General features: G+C 38.7%; 1 protein-coding gene across 1 annotated transcript in view; it reads right to left on the reverse strand.

Moving 5' to 3' along the window:
- The window catches only part of LOC122535580 (carbonic anhydrase-related protein 10-like), a 72,895-nt gene that overhangs the window by 29,703 nt on the left and 21,279 nt on the right, over positions 1-21,913 (reverse strand). Inside the window, exon 3 of the mRNA XM_043667244.1 lies at positions 5,075-5,170. Coding sequence (XP_043523179.1) covers positions 5,075-5,170 — 96 coding nt within the window. The remainder of the gene's footprint in view (positions 1-5,074; positions 5,171-21,913) is intronic.

Consider the following 21,913-nt stretch of genomic DNA (forward strand, 5'->3'; position numbering starts at 1 on the left):
TGAACGCATAAAGCAAGCGGCTTCTTTCTAAAATCGCGAACGTATAAAACAAGGGTGAGAGGGGAAAAATCAGGGTACGTCGTCTCGGTAATGTCATCTCCTTTTCCCCCCGAATATTGTAAACTTCCGGAGTAAGTGGTTTACATTCAGGTTGCCCGTCGCGTCGCGTCCTTAATGCATCCTAAAGGACTCTCACTCCCTCTCCCATCGTCGTCGTCGTCTTTTTGCCCGTTCTCTCTGTTTCACGGCCGCGCGTCTCAGCCGCGCTAAAGACCCACCTTGGTGGAGATGGCGAAGGAAAAGGAAGACGGGAGCCGGCTGGCTGTGTAACTTTGAAAATTTATTCCGGAAGTAAACGGCGCGACCCGCGCAAAACCGGGCTGGAAATCCCCGTCACGCGACCGAGCCGAGCTTTTTCGCGGGTATACGCTCCCGGCTTTTTCTTCTCGCCTCTCCCCTTTCCGTCTCGCGTCGTTAATCCCTTGGCTGACGACGACCACTGATTTTGGGTAATGATTTGGAAACGAGCCGCCCGCCCGTGGATTTTTGTGTCATTAGCCGCTGGGAACTGATGCCAACGGAGATGAGAATTACGCTTGCTCGCGAGCGAACACCCGCGTCGGGTTTCGGTGCGTGACTGTTGATTGATGCTAACGTGGAGCACTATACGGCGATGTTACCGTAGCGTCGTGTGATTTTCACTATCGCTATGAATATAAACACGTTTACCGTGCGCATCGAGAAAGTATTGGCGCACCTTAGTCTTCTTGCAATATTTTTGTGAAAACGAATGATGCATTAACGAGATTTGTTTTCGCAAATAGTCACGTAGTTTGCCGCGTGAAAGAAAGTAACGTAGCAGTTTCCAGCAACGAGTTATTAAGCAATATTAATGTCAATAGAATCAGAAAAATATTGGCATACGAGGGATTCCTTTCTAGCAGCTCCACCATATTTATATTTGAACCGAATATAAAATTAACGGACTATGATTTTAATTTCGACATCATGGGCGATCGTGTGCACACGAAGCATTGCCGGAATTTTTCGATTCGCGAATTTTTATATCTCTTGTGTTATTATTGTATAACTTGTTATTGGAAATTATGCCTATCACTTTTGTACGTAGTGAACTATTTATGCAAACAGATTTTATTAACGTATCATAAAAATATCGCATAAAATTAGGTGTGTCAATACTTTGTTTGACTCGTTGTAAACGCATTTAATTTCATCCGTTGTTTAACAGATGTTTCTTAGAAAATGTTACATTATTTTATAGTACAAAAATTCTGTAACATCTATTTTCTTAATATACAGCATATATTTTTGATGACAAAATATTCCACCAACGTTGCAGATATTCGTTTGGACATGTTCCTCCAACCAGTAGCACATTGATTTTTAATTATTATAATAAAAAAATATCTTTACAAAAATTTATTTACTAGGGGTGTGTGAGAACCCGAAAATATTGAAAACTTGATGATCGGGACGAGTTGGGAAGAGAGTACCCGAAAATTTCGAGATTCCCGAAGGAATCGGGTTTCCCGAAAATTTTGAAAACCCGGCTGTATAGCAGCCTACAAAATATGTAAATACACATACAATTCAATATCTTCTGCCAGTGAAATTATTGGAAACACGGATTCTAAGAATCGTGTGACCTGATGTATACAAACGTATGACTGCGTGCTTAGCACTTGGACATTATGTACGCTGTTGAACAGTATCGCTGAGAAACTCGGGGAGGTCAGACGTATATTTCAAAATCTGTGTGAATTTAATAAAGACTAAAAATCTTTAAAACCAACGTCGAGTGATAGTGAGAGTCAAGTTGTGGTAGCAGTAGTGCAGAAGATATCGTGCAAAAGAACAAGGTAAAAAAAAGCTCTGTTTGGGAACATTTTCAAGAAAAAGACGATACAAAGGCGGGATGCACGCATGGTCACCATGAATTTAAATTTAGGTAAGCAAATACTACTGGTTTATTACGCCATTTGAAGCATATGCATTCAAACATTAGTATATGTGAAGTAGAAAAGAAACTGAATCGCATATAAAATTTGTCGCATGTACAAAATGATACGCGAAAGATTGTTAAATCAACAGATATAACAGAAGGAATTGCTCGAATGATGGTTCTAGATCTGCGAACTTTCGATATAGTTGAAAGCGTGGGTTTTAACGAATTATTTGAGCTTGTTCCCAATCCTTTCCCAAATCCCAACTCTTTTGGGAATCCCGATTCTTTCGAGAATCCCGATAAATTCGAGAATTTCGAAATTTTCTGGTATCCGTCCCGATCCCCAAAAAATTTCGTGTTCCCGATCCGATTCGATAATTTCGCGTTCTCGCACACCTCTAGTATATACATACCTATAATTTTGAGCATAGTGGTAACAAGTGAAGAACAGGTATCGCAACGTTAGTTAAGTTTAAAGAACATAAGATCGATATGAAATTAAACGAATATACAAGATTAAGAAAATGGAATTTAATCTAATCTAACGAATAGAGTTTCTCACAAAAATTACACACGTTTGCCTCGATAAATAAATTCTCTATTGTTAGTTAACTGAAGGTATCGAAGATATTAGATAAAACTAAAAAAGTCGATATATATCGGAAAATGAACGAATGTAGGAAATTAAGAAAATGGTATTCAATCTAATGTGTAGAGTTTCTCAAAATAAAAATAATAAACGTTCGCCTCAATAGATTATTAAATTATCGCCAGTTAAGTGAAACGATAAGTATGAAAATGTATAAACTTATTCCGAGAATTTTTCGAAAAATGATCATGTGAAGGGGTACGGGTGAAAAAAGGAAGTAGAACAAGCTCGAAACGAGTCGATGTTTCGATAAATAATCCGAGTGAAGCGACGAGTTTGTTGAACTATCGTGCTAGAAATCAGAAGCATAAACGTTTGTTTCCTGGCATTTGTTGCCTCAGAATCGCGGGCTTTTTAGTTTCTTCTAGTAGAACGCCGATTTCAGAAGGGTTGTAAAAGCAAGAGAGAGAAAGAGAGAAAAAGAGAGAACGCAGGATGGTCGAATTGAGAGAAAATGTGAGAGTATGAGAGCGAGGTCAGACGGGCTGGCGAAAGCAGACCGTTTCCTTCAAAACTTTGGAATTTATTCTTGGAACAAGCGCCGCACAGCCGCGGAGAACTTACCGGATGTTTGTCTGCGAGACTTCGAAATAATTGCTCGCTAATAAGAATGTCGCTAATAAAATCTTTCACTCTTTTTCACCTAACTTCTTCTCCTCCTTTCTTTTTCTCTCGTTTGTTTTATTCCGATTTTATTTATTTATTTATTTATTTTTTGAAATACACGCGCTTTTATTTTTCCACGATAGATTCGTTCTATTTCTTTTTCTTTTTTTTTTTTTTTTTTTTTTNTTTTTTTTTGAAAAAAGGAGGCTTCACAGCACGTGAAAAAATGGAAAATTGTTCCGATGCGTAAAGCCTTAATATATATATAAGTTATTTTCAAAAACATGTTGCGCAGAAATTTTTAATTATACCTTTCGTTGAACGCATCGCTTATTTTACAAATTCATACAGATTTAATTTATTAGTGAATTCAAGTGAGAAATGAAAGCTTGCGTGTGTTTTAAACAAAATGGAGAATTTTCGCAGTTAGATGCATTGAAAAGAATCTCTGGAACTAAATATTCAGCTATATTTTGAATAGATAGAATTTTTCCGTGAAATTGGCAATGGAAGAAAAATAACTGGTTAAAAAAAAAAGAAAAATACTGACTAGAATATTTCGATTTCTGTAGTTATATTTAGTAAAATACAAATTTATATTTTGCACGAACAGCCAACTTGTGGACAAAATTTCTGAATTGAAAACATTTGAAAATTTCATTTTCACTGAAACGACAAATTCATAACTTTCGTAATTTTCTTCGCTTTGATTGTCGACGTTATCGCGATGGAATAATTATTTCGATCGAATGGACACGGTAAACACGCGATACCTAGCTCGCAAACTCGGGAACAAATTTCCGAGTTCCACGAGCCAAACTATCCCCTGTCGACGTATAGAATTCCGGTTACCAGCCTTGTTTTTGAATCCCCCTTGCTCTTGCTGTTCCCGATCCATTTGAAATCTATATTTTTGTATTTTTAACGGGTCTATTGATCGTTTGTTGAAATTATTTTAATCGAGGTTTTTACGAAATTCGACGACGTACATCCCTGTTTTAATGTTTTTATTTTTCCTTTTTTATAATTCTTCCTCGAATATTTATTTCTTCTTCTTCTTCTTCTTCTTTTTTTTTTATTTTACCGGAACGAAAGGAATCATAAACGTTTCCTTGATAGAAAAATATCTCTCGCGCACACATATACATCCTCTCCGCTCAAACAGCGTTTATATATCTCATGCATATTCATTTATCTAGTAATCCCGGCGTGGCAGAGTGGAGCGTTTGTTACAAAATTGATGCGAAACAGATGGAACGTACACTTTACAATGTAAATACTCTTCTGATACGAAACGTTAATATACAATAGAAAAAGTGATAACATGAAATCTCAAGTAACAAATCATTCCATTTATTCCATTTTAATCTCTCGCTTCATCATCCTCTCTGTTCTGAATCTTTGAGAATTCTTTCATGGTCCAAATATATGCACACGCATGACATTGATTGTCTGTCTGTGGTGCATTAACTTTAGCCATTCAAAGTAAATTATACATAGTAAATTCGAACACTTAATCACTTTTACTTCTAAAAATTCAAATACACAAAAAAATCAAATGTCACCCGTTGTAAATAAATGAACTGAACAAACCCGTTTATTTGCTTTATATCACGATCTGAATGTTTCAAATTCAAGCGGATAATATATTCGAATATAACAATTTCAGGAAACGATCGTGGTCTATGTAAATTTATCCCCAGTGTTTGTGTACGCTAGCCATTGAATTGTATCAATTTCCAAAAGTGAAAAATCCATTGAACAACACTTCTGTCGCGTTACTTCAAAATCGTCGCGAAACTTCCTCACCTCGAGCATCACGTCGAAACTTACAGTACCATTCGTTCACTCACCTGCACCATCAACGAAATCGCGACGAGTCCTTGACTCTTGTGCTGCGCCTCGCTCATGTTGTGATACAGTTCCGCGTTGAATCCGTACACTTGTATCTGAAACACGAAGAGAAAGAGGAACGTGAGAACGCGAGAAAGTAACCGGATTGGGATTTTAGTCGTAACTGGCCGCGTCGTAATTACGCCGACAAATTTTGCGCGAAAACCAATTGGCAAGAGGCATCGCGGCCGCTTTGTGGCCCGACGATACACGTGCACACACTGAAAACGCCTGCCACGGGATCGTCTTGTCGAAATTGCACGCTTCGCTTCGTTTCGCCGCCGTCTCCGCCGCCGCCACCGTTGCTTTCGAATGAATTAATCGCCGAAAGATTTCAAAGGGATTCTCTCACCCCTCACGCCCCACCGCCGCCAACACTGATCCTTCGCATCGCGAGAATTAATCCTATGTGTACGAGCACAGCTCTCTCCGTGCCTTTGCCCACGCCACGATTGTTTCCCTCGACTCACCCTCGTCCGTGCCGAATGCACGCGGCCTTTCATTTTCGGCGTCTACGTTCGCTCCCTCCCATTCACTTCCTCCGAGTCGCGAATACTTACAGCTGTTTGGGAGATTTCTTTCTCTTGGCAATTTCGGGCATTTCATTTAGCTTAGCGCTTAGTTTTTGAGAAACTTCAGCTACTCTTGGGGATTTGCTCCGGGATTTTGAGAAATTGGGGATTTCTCTCTGAGAGAGAAAGAGCGATGCGATCGAATGTCAGTTGAATTTTAGGATTTTTTTAAAGAATATTTTAGTAACAGGTATTTCAAAGGTACTTAAAGATTAATTTCAAAGGTCAAGTTACGATAGAAGTGTTACAAAATTGGTATAAATAAATATTATAAAAATTATATAAATTTTATTAAATTTAATTTATTAATTTTATTAAATTTGATTGAAATGTTATAAAATATTTAGATGTTGGCTAATTTCAGAAGTTAAGTCACGACGATAATTTTCAAAATTAAGCGTTTCAAAAAGAAAACGGGAAACATGGTGTCTAGAAAGACAATAAACGATTGTTACTGGGTAGCATAAACAATGGTTCCAAAATAAATACGTTGCCAATCAATTATCGATAAAACAACCGGCATTTATATTATTCATGAGATTACGCAACACAAATTTCTATCGTGCCGAACGTGAGATTGAATTATTAAAAATTCTTCGAAATTTTTCGAAAATGAAATTCGCGTCGGATTACGCGTTTAATAATTGAAGAAGAATCCGGGCCGTGGCCGAACGGTTGAACTCCGATAACCCCGGATCGTTTAACTTCGTCCGACTAAATTAATCAAGCGTTAGATATTAACCCGCGAAATTGCTTAAACTGTTTGACCACTGTCACGACGATTTATGTTTCATTCAGTCAAACGGGATCGCGGTGAATAATTTCGTGCCAGATGAAAATTGATCTCGCACCTTCGACCTGAATAATTCCTTCGATGCTATTCGAGCCAATAAACCAACCAGCAATCTCGCCCAATGTATATTTTCCACGTATTTTCTGAAGTATATATATATCTCGTATAGAGGGTGGGAAAGGTGGAGAGAGAGAGAAAAAAACGATCACTATTGGGAATATTCTGACAGCGTATCGTTTGATAATAATGAAAATTCTTGAGGCTTTCGAGTCTTTATTACGCTTTATTAAGAGCTTCTGTTTCGATAAAACAGAGACCGCTTCTATCGGCATCGCATTTTTTCCTTGTAAATAACCGATCGATAGAGATTCCTCTATGAATTCCTGATACCAGGTCTGCGCTCTCTTTTTTTTTCCCCTCCCCTATACTTTGTAAAGCGGAAGGAAGTCGATGGTTCTCGTTGCTCGTTTCACCGTGGAAAAATCGCGGCAACAAGATTAAGAAATCTCTCGATAAAAGAGAAAGAAAAAAAAAAAGTAAAAGGAACACTGTTTTATATAATCAACAAAATGCTCTTGGATATTCGATATTCGATTCTCGGGATTGCGAAATTTTTCTGTTATCTTTTATGAAACTGTCCGCGGTTCAACGTTAATATTAATTTGGCGGTGGTGACTTTGAAAGTAGTTAACTGTGAAATTATAAGTTCTTTTATCAGCAACACGCAGATTTTATAATTACAAAGGCAATTTTGTTTTTTTTTTTTTCTTCATAAGTCTCGCAGAGATTTTTTAATCGGGAAGATCACGAGGAATGTTTAAAGGTAAATTGGCGGAACTTCTATAAAGGTGAAATTTTAATAAACTTTGAGGAAAACTTATAATTTAAAAGCAATTTACTAAAATTCTTACAGAAATTCTTTCGTGAATACAGAAGTTCTCGAATCTAAAAAATTGCAAAGAATACTAATCAGGTTTCTCGCAATTAGACAATTTTCTTTTAATAAAGAAATTCCACAAATTAACGAAAGTTTCCAATGAAAAGAGAGACTCCAAAAAAAATTCTACAACTAAAAAGATTCCAAGGAGTATTTCCTCGAGTGTTGTACAAATTCAAAAATCTATGAAACGATGGTAGAACTTGACAATATAAAACTAAATTGATCCTGTATCGATGTAGCAAGATGTGGAAGGTTCCGAAAGAAGGAGGGACAAAAAAATTTCGAAGAAAGATACCGACGAATTCTGTTCGAAGCTGGAGAAGACGGCGGAGCAGCTAAGAAAATAGGATGCTCCGTCTTCTGGCAATTCTCTTTTGTTTGTTTTTCCTAAATCGCGTTCTCAAAGACGTTCTCAATCACGCTCGGGGCTGTTTCGAGCACCTACGGTCCCGTCTATCGTTCTCTCCACGTCGATGTTAAGGTTGAAACGGGATATTCGACGATCGTGTAAATTACAGTTGTAAATTCACCGGCGCGACAAACAACTGCCGCGTCTCCCTAAATCCGACCAAGCAGCCCTCTTTCTTTCCACGCGGGAACAGCCGCTTGCGTTCGTCGTTATAAATTTCGACCGGTCTCTCGAACAGCGCCGATTCGTCTCGCTCTATCTCGATTTTCTTTATGGTTGCCCATCGATAATCGCAACTTGTTGTTTGGAAAGCTATATAATTGAAATATTGCGAGATGTTTGGCGAATTATCTAATTTTTCCATTTCGAGTGAGGCTGTTAATCCTTCTGACGGATTCGTTTTATTAAATTCATTTATTCATTCTCCTTTAATTCGTTTTATTGCCGTTGTTCATTGTTATTTGAAGATATCTTATTAAACAAAGAACATCTACAAAATCTTTGGATAATCTTTGATTTCTGAGAACATAGACACAATATATATATATAAAAGAACATTTGCCAAATTGTATGTGAGATATGCCCTTCGCTGTAGAAGAAATCGTTTTCGAAAACATGATCCGGAGCGAAAAACGTAACTAATTAGCTGACTACTTAGGAATTTCGGATCTTAGATTGGCCTGCACGAAGCCTTAACCTAAACTCGATCGAGAATCTATAGGGTATATTGAAAAAAAAAAAATTCTAGACGCATAGACAAATCTCTTCCTAGCTCAGTACTGGAGCTACATGCTCGTGTTATAGAACAGTGGAATCAAATGCCACCTGATTTCTGCTCAAGACTGTTTGAAAGTTACCAAGACGTATTAGAGCTATTATCTAAGCAAATGGCTTATGGACAAAATATTAAGGTACAACAAAGCTTGTAAATCTGACTGTGAAAAAATTCTGGTGCAAAATTGATTCTATGCTTTTTAATTTTTTCTACCAGGAAGAAACCAAATCTTAAAAGTTAAAAAAATAGCTTCAGTTTCTTAAAACTATAAAGAATCAGATAGATCAAGTTTATTTTCATGTTTTTATATTTCATTTAACAATAAAAAATATATTTCTTAAAAATTTTTGTTATTGACTCAATTTTGCACCCCACTGTATATTGACATAAAGGTTGATTTGGTATAATTGAACAGGATGACAGTCCCGTTTTCAAATTAGTCGCGTTACAAAAGTCACCCGTTAAAAAGTACCAACTCCAGAATAATTATTATTCTGGTTGTACGTCGGAATCGAGAACGAAAAATCAAAGGCCGACTTTTAACCATTGTTCCGGTTTCCTTCGATCGGCCGTGCAAGCTGCGTGCTCGTCTCTTTCTCTCTATAATGACATTGGCGCGGCACTTCCGCCGCTGCTTCGACCTCGTTGAAATGCCTACGACGCGACGAATCGTGCTTCAAAGACGTCGCTAACGCTGTTGCAACTCGACCAATCTTCCACAAAGAGAGAGAGAGAGAGAGAGAGAGAGAGAGAGAGAGAGAGAGAGAGAGAAGGATATATATATATGTATGTATATACTATATATGGAAAGAGATGGTAGATTGCCAAGGATGAACGTAAATCCAGTGCGCCTGATCAAAGTACGACTGGCACTACTCGCAAAAGGAGAAGATTCCCTGCGTTCTAGACGAGACCCCTTCCCTCAGCCTTTTCCACGTTTCACTTCATATATTCATACTCTCGAAAGTATCCTCTTATTTTTCCGTCTGTCCAACGCGCGAAATGCGCAGATTATTGAATACGTTGTTCAACTTTTGATACAGTGAGATGGATGGAAAATTAAGAGTACACATTCATAATGTTTAAGTTATTGTTTTATCTTTTCGATGATTGTGTAATTGGTAGTCAATTTTGCTTTAATTTGTTAATCAATTTTAGAAGGATAAGTTGTGGTAAAAGGAAGATAAAGTCCTTGTTCATGAGGGAATGAAAATGGAGTAGATTTATTTTTTAAATGGTATTTAAAAAGTTCGTTTCGATCAAACTTTCGATAGGATTAAAATTGGCATTTTTGGAGGTAATTTTATTCAGTTCATCCGTCAAGAGATTTAATTAATAATGGAAAATATGATACGTTGCAAGAGTATTAAGTAGTACCAATCAACGCGTGATCAGACATGATGCTTTTACAACAGGTACATTTATATTGAAGTCAGAAAATATTATATATAAATGCATTATCGTCACAGTTAAATCTCTCGGCAAGAAAGACGACAGTTTTAAAATATAATTTTTAAATTTGTTTCAAACGCAACTATTTCAGTCATAACAGTTTCACTATTAAATATTTCATGCAAATGTTTCCAAATGTTTCTGTAGGTCTCCGAATACTTTCACGAACAACTGCGTCTGAAAACCGTTTTAATGACAATTATTAATGGAAAAAAGGAATCGCAAAATACAGTTTCGGGCTGCGCCCGAAGTGGGCGCGGAGTATCGTTCAACGAAAAATCTTTTTTTCTCGTTAACGTTTCGTGATTACATTCGCGTTGCCAATATTTTCGTCAGGGGGAGAGGAGTACACCTCAAAAAAAATTATAGCGGCCAATGATCGAGACAAATTGAATCCAGCCCGGACGTAAAATGAAATTTCACAATTTTCGCGCTGCGACCTGGTAAATGGCTAGCAGCAGCGAAAAGTGTAGCAGCGCGAAGGGGCTCGCCGTGTGTCGATTTAATTAAATTTTAGGCAGCCCGTGTAATCGAATCCTAGTACAACTGCGATTACGAAAGTCGTTCTATGTTTAATGCCCTGCAGGGAAATAGTAAATGCAATTTAGAACGTCCTGCGGCGCGGTTAATTTATTGATATCGGGAGCGCCATCGTAATTTTCCGCCGGTGCTAATAATGTACGATAAAATTTTAACGAACCTGCCCCGTCCGCCGCCGAATGAAACGCCATGGAAAACGCCACGGGAACGTGGAAAAAGTAGAAGAAACTGAAATTACACGTTTAACTTTAGCGGCGAAGAGCGGACTATTTCCCTTTCCGATACAGCTACTGCGTCGAAATTCGGAGAATTCAATCTTTAAAGGCTAATTGCATTGAATAAGCATTTAGAACGTGGAGTAGATTTCTACGAAACGAGAATTATTCGAGGCTTTCGAGCAGCTACCAAGTATTTTGCAATCTTGTATCTTTCGTAGCTAATGTCGCTAATTCTTCGTCCTTTGAAATTTTGTGCATCTAATGTGAAAGAAATGTGATTGGAAATTTAATGCAAAGAATGTTCCACGATATTCTAAGTTGAAAGATTTTTCGATACATTAAAAGACTTATAAATGTACATTATTAGGTATGGATAATATTTTATATTGATAGATATGGGATTTACAACGTACTGAATTTTAAGATTCCTTTTCTGCAAGAAATTGGAAATTGGAAGTCATTTATCCTCATCTTCACATTCTAAGCCATGTTTTACCGTTTTGTATCATATCATAGCCTTTAATTTCTTGCATTAAAAGAAAAAAAGAAAAAGAAAATTAAGATAATTACAATAATAGTTTGCTCCTTATCGAAGTAAAGCTAACGTGTTAAATATCGTTTTTAAAAATTATTTAAAAAAAAAAATCCTAACCTAAACCGAAAAAGAAAAAAAGAAAAATCACTTTCCGATCTTTCCGTAACGCGAATCAAAGGGCGAACAATATCTCCGAAAGATTCAACCCCTGTTTCGTGAGGGTTCAGAGATCGATAGAAGAAGCTACTCCTTTTCCGCGTTTACGCTCTTTTTCCGAGTATCAGTAGCTGCGAGCTGTTTTTCCGACGGCTCGTTAGATCGATCAAGTTCACCACGGTCCACTAGCTGACATCGAGATTCGTTATCGTCTCAGCTACCGGAGACCTTAGCGTCGGAGGAAGAGGAGGAGGAGGATGAGAAGGAAGAGGGGGAGGGGGATGGGATGGTTCGCCGGAAATTCAGGATTCAGCCCGGCTACCGGCGCAAACACAGACATACTCTTTCGAGTATCTTCGCTTCGTCGGATGGTTCGTTGGATGGATCTTCGCGCGCCATCCGCATTCCGCCTCTTACCACCTCTCCCCTCCCTCTCTCTTCCTCCCTCTTTCGTCTGTTCCACCCTTGTGCTTTGGCCGATACTTTGCCGCCACTACGGCATAATCACCGAGTTGAAACACTGGAAATCCGCAAGCGAAGCCAACGTATTACGAACGCTTTAAACACTCGCGCCACCGCCGTCGCTTTGAAGGGTGAAAACCGCATCTACACGTATGTGTGTGTGTGTGTGTGCATCGTTACAGGCGTGTGAAGGCCTCGATTGGCCTTCGAGTTCTTTGGGAGAGGCTGCCTCAGCGATTTTCATCCTGACGACGATGTCGCGACGGGATCGAGCTTTTGCACGGAGATTTACTCCGAGTCGTATTCGCGTATGGAATTATATAGTAGTCTTGCTTTCTCGAGAGATGGTTGCCATTAGAATTGTCGAAGGTTCAGGCACAACATGTACACATATATGCATACATACAGGAAATTAATTTTCAGAAGCGATTATTTGTACATCTAAAGTTCATCGAAAATTTTAACGTCCAATTCGTAGATCATATGATCATGAAACAGTGTACTTTTGGAGATTTAAATAATTTTTCGTAAAATATATCAATATAAGCTTCTGTACTCTATCGTATCATAAAGTTTTCCTACTTTAATGTCTCTGATGGAAATTTTATGCTTTTAATCATCGTTATTAGTTCTATTATAGATAGTTCCAGTATTAACATTTGACGATATTTCTAAAACACTGCGCTCGAAATTAATTTTTTTTCTCTGCATTCAAAGAGATATCGAGATAATGAATTATAGTCGAGTTATAGTGATAGTTGTGTAGTAACTTGAGTGATGTGAATTTGATTACGGATTAGGATGCCGTATAGATTGCAGAAAATCGCGCAAAATTGGATTATAATTTAGGTTGTATTATGGTGTTTTGCGTAGTGGCTACGGGTATAGAGCATTCCCTTGTACAGTAACTTGGATCACGCCATGAGTTATGGCAGAATGACCTGGATTGCAACATGTTCTGTTATGTAATGTTTTGGATTACGTCATGAATTATAGGATAGTAATTTGACCTGTGGCATAAGCTTCGCTACCATAAGTTAGATTACTGCAGTTTTACATATTTACAGGAAAATTATACGAATTATAATTTAATGCGTTCGATAAAGACATTATTTGTTTACTATTATTATTTTATGGAATTTTTATTTTATGAAATACATAATTTATATATTAATAAGAATCAGTAACAGTAAAAATATTTTGAAATGATCGTTAAACATGTGAATGTCAATCGATTATAGTTAATTGAACTTTAATCTTCGAAAAATTTTCAAGTTCTTCGTTGTCGTTCAATGTTTGAAAATTAATTTCACCAATCAGCCGAAAACAATCAAGACAGGATGTCTTCAATTCTCGAACAGTAATAAAAGATCTAAGGCAAAACCTAACACTCTCCATAAAAATAAAAACTACTATATAGCCACTGTGAAAAAAATTTCCCAACGACTTTACAATTCCGTGTGTTTTTTTGCAACGTGCAAATACAAAAAATGAAAACTCTAATTTTCAAGCTACAGAAAAAACGCAGAAGACTGAAAATCCAACGTTTAATTTCCCCTATCCCCTTTAAAAGGAACATTTTAACGGCCCATTGTAAAGTCGCTGGGAAATATCTTAACGTTAAGATTTCCGCGGGAGAGATATCCGACGAGCGTGTCTTCTCTCGGCGGTGGAAATTTGCGACGGCTTGAGGTTTGAAGGATAATTCGTGCGTTAGAGACGGCGTCGCCTCGTCACGACGTTCCTGCGGCCTATGGGCATGCCATCAGGATTTCTGGCACAATGCTGTATTCCAGCGTGATAGATATACAGCTGTAATCCCACGCGCGCTCTCGCCCTTCGCCTCTCTCTCTCTCTCTCTCTCTCTCTCTCTCTCTCTCTCTCTCTTCCCATCTATCCCTCTTCTCACCATAGCTATATTAACTCACGAGTGCTGCGTGCACCGACTCCACTCGTGTACCACCCTCTATGCATCTACCGTCGCGACAATGCACGACTCGAGGGTGCGCGTGCATTAATATGTAGATGCGCGTGTTGCGTACGTGCACCTGTTGGGATTTCGACATTCATATGTAGATGCGCGCGCGAGTATAAACGCGAGCGGTTTTATTTCGCGAAAAAAAAAAAAGAAAGGTCCGACCGCGCTTATTATTATCGGCGTTTAAACGCCGTTGTTTAAGTCACCGTTAACAATTCAATTTGCCATTGGCGCTTTCGGCGATTTCATTTGGCGTTGATGCACAACAGCTGCGTAAATTGTTGTTTGCGATCGTATAACAAACTGGTATCGCAAATTGATTGGTAGTTAGTTGTTGGCGTCCGGGCTACGACATCATCCAAATGAGTGAAAATTGAATTGAATTCATTTAACATTACCCGCGTTATTTAACGTTAATAACGATTAAATTGAAATTGTATTTCTGGCTTGTGCAGGATCGAATTAATGATTCGTGATCGCTATACAAGCTAATATTTGAATATTTCGATCGTGCTGTTTATCAGTCGAGTAAATTTCGTGCCACGATCGCAAAATTGTTGTTTCAAGGTACGGAGTGAGCAACCTGTTCGAAGACAGCCGGTATTAAACGAACTTCAAGTCCCTAATTTCTTCCCTTTTCCTACAACCTCGATGTGAAACCTTGCCGAGACCTTCGTTTCACGGAGCAGAATCGAGGACGTAGCTCATTTTAGATAACAATGACTTTCCATTCGTATCGAGTCAAGCAGCGCGAAGTCACGACGACAAAAGGGCCCTTCAAAGGACGGCTTTCAGTAAACTGTTTCGAACTCGTTAAACAATGATTCAGACGCAAAAGGTCGATTCATTAGTCAATTTCTTTCGAGCGAACTTTTCTTCGAGGGAAAACGAAAACGAAGTAAAGAGAGACAGAGAGAGAGAGAGAAAAAGAAAAATCAGAGAGAAGAGAGAGAAAAGGGAGGAAATATATTATAGCCGAGGTTTCGTCGTCGAGTCGAAGGGAAAAGTTCTTGCTTGGCCGTAAGTTCAACCGTGAACTTCGATTGGTTCACGTTCGAAGGAAAAAATCGAAGGGCCGTTCTCGAGTTGACGGCCTTTTAACACCGGCCTCGGAAGTAAGAGTGCCACTCCTGACAACAGACAATTGCTACGCGACGAGAGTCGTTCAACTATAAACGACCACTACAATTACGCGGAACGCGCAGCCACGCTCTCTCTCTCTCTCTCTCTCTCTCTCTCTCTCTCTCTCGCTGGTTAACGCTCTGCGCGGAATAATTAAGCAAATTTGCGCCGGCGTTTCTGATTTAACTTCCGCCGGCGCGGCGTTGCGGCGGTCGCGTGGACGAATTTGTCCCGTGCTTTTCGCGCGGCTCCGGCCTGTAGCGAGAAGAATCGTGGAAATAATCTCGAGCACGTGGTTTCCCGAGTACATGCCAGCTGCTTGGACTAACGAGACGAGTTTCCTCCCAGCGGCCGGGTCGAACAATCGATAACGAAATTACGTGAAACTGTCAACGTGTTCTGAGTAGCGAGCGAAACGTCCTTGTCGCGAGAAACCAAGTAATTTTATGAACGGGTATTTATCTCGTTCATTTGTTTGTCGAATGCTTTAATTTCTCGAAACATGAGCGCGGTGCCGGAGTATAACGTATTAGAAACATGGAATTAAGAAATTGCAGAATTGTTAGATGATTGATGAATTGATTGACAAATTTTGAAAATACGAATGAGGCCTTGATTCTGCGAAGAGAATTTTATGTAAATTTAATAAAAAGATACTAGATGCGACGAATTATAAAGTACCGAAATTGTTGGACAATCGATAGATTGGTTAAAAATTTCAACAACAGGGGTCTTCATTTGACTACAACAAGGCTTGTTGTGCACGCTCGATCAAAATTGTACGACAATTGATAAATTGATCAAAAATTTCAAAAACAGGAGTTCGAGAAGGTGAGTTTCACGTAAACTCAACAAAAATATATGATATGAAGAGCATCGAGTGAAGAAATTTCAAATTCGTTGAACAACTGATAGAACTGTTTAACAATTTCGAAAACGTGGACAGGATCTTCATTTTTCAACCCCAATAAAAATTATTAGACGAAGAAGACGAATTTTGAAAACTTACTAATACTTACCTTAATCTCGTGTATCTTTCGCGGCTTGGTGTTTCCATTTTTTCGCGTACGAGAGCAACTCTGGTTAATTATAAACCGATGACACGATTTTCAGTAATAACTCGGCGATAGTTGGTTACTTTCGACGATAACCTCTCTCCCCTTTCACCCCCTTACGTTATTACCTGGCATTTGCATCGGAAAGATTAAACCGTGAAGTTAAATTACATACTGGGCGATAGGTAGAGAGGACGAGGGGCAAAGAGGGAAAGCAGTAAAATCAGAATACTCTCGATAACGGGCTCGCGTGCGATAACGCATATTGTGCTGATGAATTGCTCGCATACCTTTATCTACACACAGAGAATACCTTTCTACAAATCGTTGATTATTCGACAAACCATTCGGTGCAGGCGTCATGGCAGCGTCGGTCTCATTACCCGGAGTGCAAATCGAAAAGTATTCAGGATAATTTATACAATACGTTGGATAGCGCTGCGCTGATTATGCGTACGCGGGAAAGATTCGTCGATAGATATCGGGAATTGCACACGAAGATTGTGTAATAATTTGTAATTTTTGTTGGAAATCTATTTAATCAATGACATAAGAAAGTATGATGTGAGTCACGCCGTTACTCCGATGGGAGTTTGCTCTTTTTTTCGAAAAAATTCCACTGTTACATCCTCTGAATTATTTGATAATTATTTTTGGATTTTGTGAAAATATATTTTAAACAATGAAAGTTGTCCCGATAATGCTGAACGTTGTGAAATTTAACGAGATTTTCTCGGAAATATCAGCCGAAATTAATCTACATTTCTAAGAATATACTGGTAACATAATCACGATACGTTTATACACGTATACATACGTGCACGTGTAAATCAACGCGTCGAACGGAATATTCGTCAGATTCTCAAACAAAAGTTCTTCGCAGTTCTCTCGACAGTTTAATAATTTACATGAGATTTTCAATTTCGTCCTTGGAGCCGTGAAAATTCAAACGCAAGAATTAATCTGTCGTTCGTTCTATGGATTGTACCGCCTGACATACAGAAGCTGGAGAAACTCGAGAAATTGACGAAACTTCCAGAAATAAAAAAATCCATCCATCGACATGGCGGGATAATTTAACGATCCGTACGAAATTTCCAGTTCTAGCCTCACAACACGGCGGAAGCCGTAGAAATTAAACCAATTATGCCTGTCAATTTACGTCCTCCCAGGTACCATAATAATAGCACTCGAATCCCGTCGCACGCTGTTTGACCATTACGGTGGCATACCAGCTGTCATGCTTCTCGTAAATACCTACGCCCATCAAAAGGGTCCTCAGGATCCCGCAGCGCCGATTTCCATAGCCATTGATCTATTCTGGACCCGGTGCTAGAATTAACCGATCGATTGGCCACCATCGTGCATTTCGGATCCGCGACCGCCACCGGCTGGAACGCGGCTAATTACACTCGCGATTCACGTTCAACCCCTTTGTCGTTCGTTTTCCATCTAATCGCTTCGCGGCTCCGTGCTCGATCCCCGTCTGATTCCTGTCCAATTCTATTTTTACAATTGTTTCGCGTATCTTGCCATTTGATGAGCAATTTCACGGACGTTTCGCGGACACGAAATTTGGGGCGATGTTCGAGGTAAGAGGGAGGGAAATGTGGTTTTTTTCTCAAATGAAATTTTAACCGCACTTCTGCTTCTTACGAGGAAACATATCGAAGTGTCGATCACCGATTTTGATGAAATTTGTCATGAATGTAGTTTTCTCAAAAATATTTGACACAGTATTTCTTTCTTTCGTCGGCAATCGTCGACGTTGAAAAGGTGAAAACCACCATCAAAGTTGACATTATATTTTGTCAGATATTCCGGAAATTACTGAAGACACAATTTTTGTGAACATTAATTAAACTGCTGTTTCTTTTAGTGATGAATTTAACGGTGTATATGATTTTGTGAAAAAGTCATATATTTAAACAAATTAAATATTTAGAAAACCGTATTATATTTTTAATCATTTCTTGACGTTTGTTTATGAAAACTATACATTCAAATACAAATTACGGATGAACTGGAATCTTGATTTCTGCGTTAAAAGAAAAAAAATTCATTCCCTTGACAGAGTATAAATGCAAATGCATAAGTAGTAAAAAATTATCTAAATTTTAAACTTACAATATTCAATGATCGTCTACATTCTGTTAATGAAATTTTAATACCTCTATCATATATTAAATCTTCTTACTGTAAAATACACACGATTCACGTAATAGTGAACTTCTACGATTAACTATAGAATGACGCTTGATCAGTATCGATAGACGGCCACGTCTAGTATTTCGAAACCGAAATGGTACAACACGCACGACACACAATCGTATAGAATTTAATTATTTAATTTAAACAGGATGAGAGAAAAAAGATGAGGGAAGACGTGGAACGACGCCATTTTGAAAGAGGCGGGAATTTAACGACAAAGTCGAGTTCCTCGAAGCATCTTGAGCCGAGGATTTCGTGTGTCTGATGGAATTTCCTCGAGAATGGCCAGGGAAGCTTTCCATTCTTGCCCGAGCATACACACAGCCGAGGCCTGGCTCGGGGTTCCTTGACCTACTTGCGCGCTCGAAGGAACCGACTTTCAGATTCGACGACTCGTCTCGCCTTCTCGACGAAGAAGATACACCGCGGGTGGGCCATTTCCACGACGAGAAATGTTGTCGCGCCCTGTCTTCTTATTGCACGCAACACTGCCACGAAATTTCGGCTCAATCTTCGACGAAAAATTGAATACGAACTGATACGAACGAGAGTCCGAACGAAACACATTTGTCCTCGTACAATACCTACCTGTACGAGAGTACGTTGCGTACTGTTCGTTGGAATTCCTCGGTATATTAGGTGGAAGCTGAAAATTTTATTTTCCGAAAGGAATTTGTTATATTACGTTGCACCGGATCGCAGGAATGTGATAAATACACTGTTCCCCCGATATACCGATTTTAATGTCGCTTCATGATTGAACGGAGGAATTTTAATATGACGTAATTGGAAATGAACTTGCCGAGTAATATTTTTGAGAATAATGCCAAAATGGTAATCGATATCATCATGTTCAATTTCGATGCTAGATACGAAGACAGTACTGGCGATATGAAATTGATTGACAAACGCGTTGAATCTTGAAACAGCTTGTCCTTTTCTCCCGTAAATCTTTGTATTATACATTTGTTGGATTCCACGTAAAGGAACAACAGTTATAATTTTATTTCCATGTTGCAATCGTGATCAAGGATGACGTTACAAGGTTTTCTTGATGGAAAAGAGTGTTTTTCTTAACACTTCTTCTTTTTTTTATAATTTTATTTATAGTGAATGATTAACTACTGGAATTTGTTCTATGAATAACTGCTCGCAAGTCACTTTAGAAAGACCATCACTGAGCCAATATTATCAGACTTGGTTTGGTTAGTCATCCAATACATTGTTTATACATTTCTTTTCTTGATGGTAGTTCAAATTACATGAATTTTCAATTAAATTAAACGGCAATTAATGAATTTGTAATTTTTATCGACTATATTATTTATATTCACATATATATATTGACTATATTCTCGTGTATGTGGCACTTCAGAATTTCACGACGTGTGCATCGTTCACAAAAATAATGATCGATCAGACTTTGCTCATTCATTACAAATTACAAACTGCATTTTTTCCAATTTCCGATAAAATTTTTCGATATTCGATAGTTGCGTAATAATACAGGTGATAATAAATGTACGACGAGCCAAGTAATTGTAAGGAAAATTCTTTACAGCCGAATATTTTCGTCTGCTGAGTAAAACACAAGCCGTAAAACTCATAAAAACCGATCGTACATCTTTCTCACGATCTGACGGCGGTCGAGAGATCAAACGAGCGTTATGGAGGTACAAGTGACGAATGGAGACCACGTCGAGCCGCGAAGTAATGAAAAGGTTGAAGTGCGGCCGACAATTATAGCCGAGCATTCTCGATGAGCAGCATCGGGGGCTTTCAATGCGCCATGAATCAACGCCAGTCAACGGCATTTACCACCGGCCGCATTCCTCCGCGTTAAGCGCACCTCTCCCTCCATCCACTCTTATCATTCATTTCCCGTTGCAACTATTTACGCCCCTACCTTTTATCGTTTTACTTATCTTTCATCGTATCGCGCCAATTTTCCAACCATATTTCTCTCTCATTCTCCTTCTCCTTGTTTTACGAAAGTAATCACTCTTTAACCGGTTGAATCGGCCTTTTCCGAAACGTGATTCCGCGAAAGTGGACATTTCAGTTCAGTTGTTCAAATTCAACGACGTCAGTTTTTTTTCCCTAATGAAGAAGAGAAATTTGCAAGGATCTATTTGGGTGAGAATAAGTAAAAGTAGAGACTCGAAGCTTGAAAAGAAACAAGTCCAAGTCTGTTCTACGATTTTTGTACGATTTCTTCTTCGTTGCATTGAGATTTATTTTTTTTTTTTCAAATTGCAACATTTCCAATACTTTTATTTCCCCGAAAAACGATCTCTAGAACTATTTGAAGCTATTCGGAGTACGTGCACGTTAAAATTTCTGCGAGACGATCGTTGCTTCTCGTAACTGAATCGTGGTTTAATTCGATACCAAGGCCGTGGATCGTCCACGAGCGCTTTGATTTTACAACGCCTGGAAGAGGAAATTAATTTCGCGATATTAGACGGGAGCGGAACGCGCGTTTCCGCACGGAAACCGAGTTTCGTTCGAACGTTTCGTTATACACGACGTCGTCCAATTTAACGATCGTATTCTTCTACGAGATCGCTTCGTCGCGGACCATATAGCTCGCGGTATGTAAATAACGGTTACGTTGAACGAGTATCCGCCACGAGTTTCCGGATATTACGTCGGGGCCGGGCGTCGCTAGAAACGACTTTGAACTGCGATTCGACGTGACCATACTTCGTCACTTGAGACAACGGAAACGTATTCATTTTATTGGGGCAATTTCTCATACGATCGAAAGCTTAGGAAAATTTATTCCTGTCGGTTAAACACTGTATATGATACATGATTTATTCGATACTCGCTTGATTGAATATGAAAGTGAAATAAGTTGATCAGAAGTATTCGTTTCGCGGATAGAGATGTGTTTGTTCGAGCTTCCCTTATTTCCGTTAGAACGACGGTGTGAAAACAAACGGAGGCACGGACTATCGTCGCGAAAAATGCGAAAACGTTACGAGGTTCTATAAAAAGCGAAGTGTTCAACATACGTGTGTTCTGTATGTACAGTCAAACGTTATCGAATGCTGCGAAAACCCTCGAAATGTTTGCAGAGGCACGAATGTGCTGGATGATATTCACCCGTGCAAAATACACGATTCAATATCAACCATGCATTCGGTCGTCGCTGTTGGCACGATAAATTTTATCATTTACTTTTTAATAATCTAGCGAGACTGCATGTATTTTCCTTTGTCCCGTCGTAACGAATAGAATTACGCGCGAGCAGCGAGAAATTTTATCGCAACGATTTTTCCGAGTGATAAATTGATAGTAGAACGAATTTTCGTTCTTCAATCTACTTCTGACGTTAGATTATTTACGGCGTTGGAGAAAATCATTTAAGTTGATGTCAGAGAGAGAGAGAGAGAGAGAGAGAGAGAGAGCCACGTGTTCTCGAACTTTGTTTTAGAGCCAATTTTGTAGAAAAGATTTTTACTGAGAATTTTTATAAATCTAAGCCTGTATTTTTATACTTCTATATGTTTTTTTATAGTTTCAGAGCTTCTGAAACTTTGACATCTCTGCAACCTTGGTAGTTCAGAAACTTC

The sequence above is a fragment of the Frieseomelitta varia genome, unplaced genomic scaffold (genome assembly GCF_011392965.1).
Source record: "Frieseomelitta varia isolate USP_RPSP 00005682 unplaced genomic scaffold, Fvar_1.2 scaffold_740, whole genome shotgun sequence".
In the NCBI taxonomy this organism is placed as follows: Eukaryota; Metazoa; Arthropoda; class Insecta; order Hymenoptera; family Apidae; genus Frieseomelitta; species Frieseomelitta varia.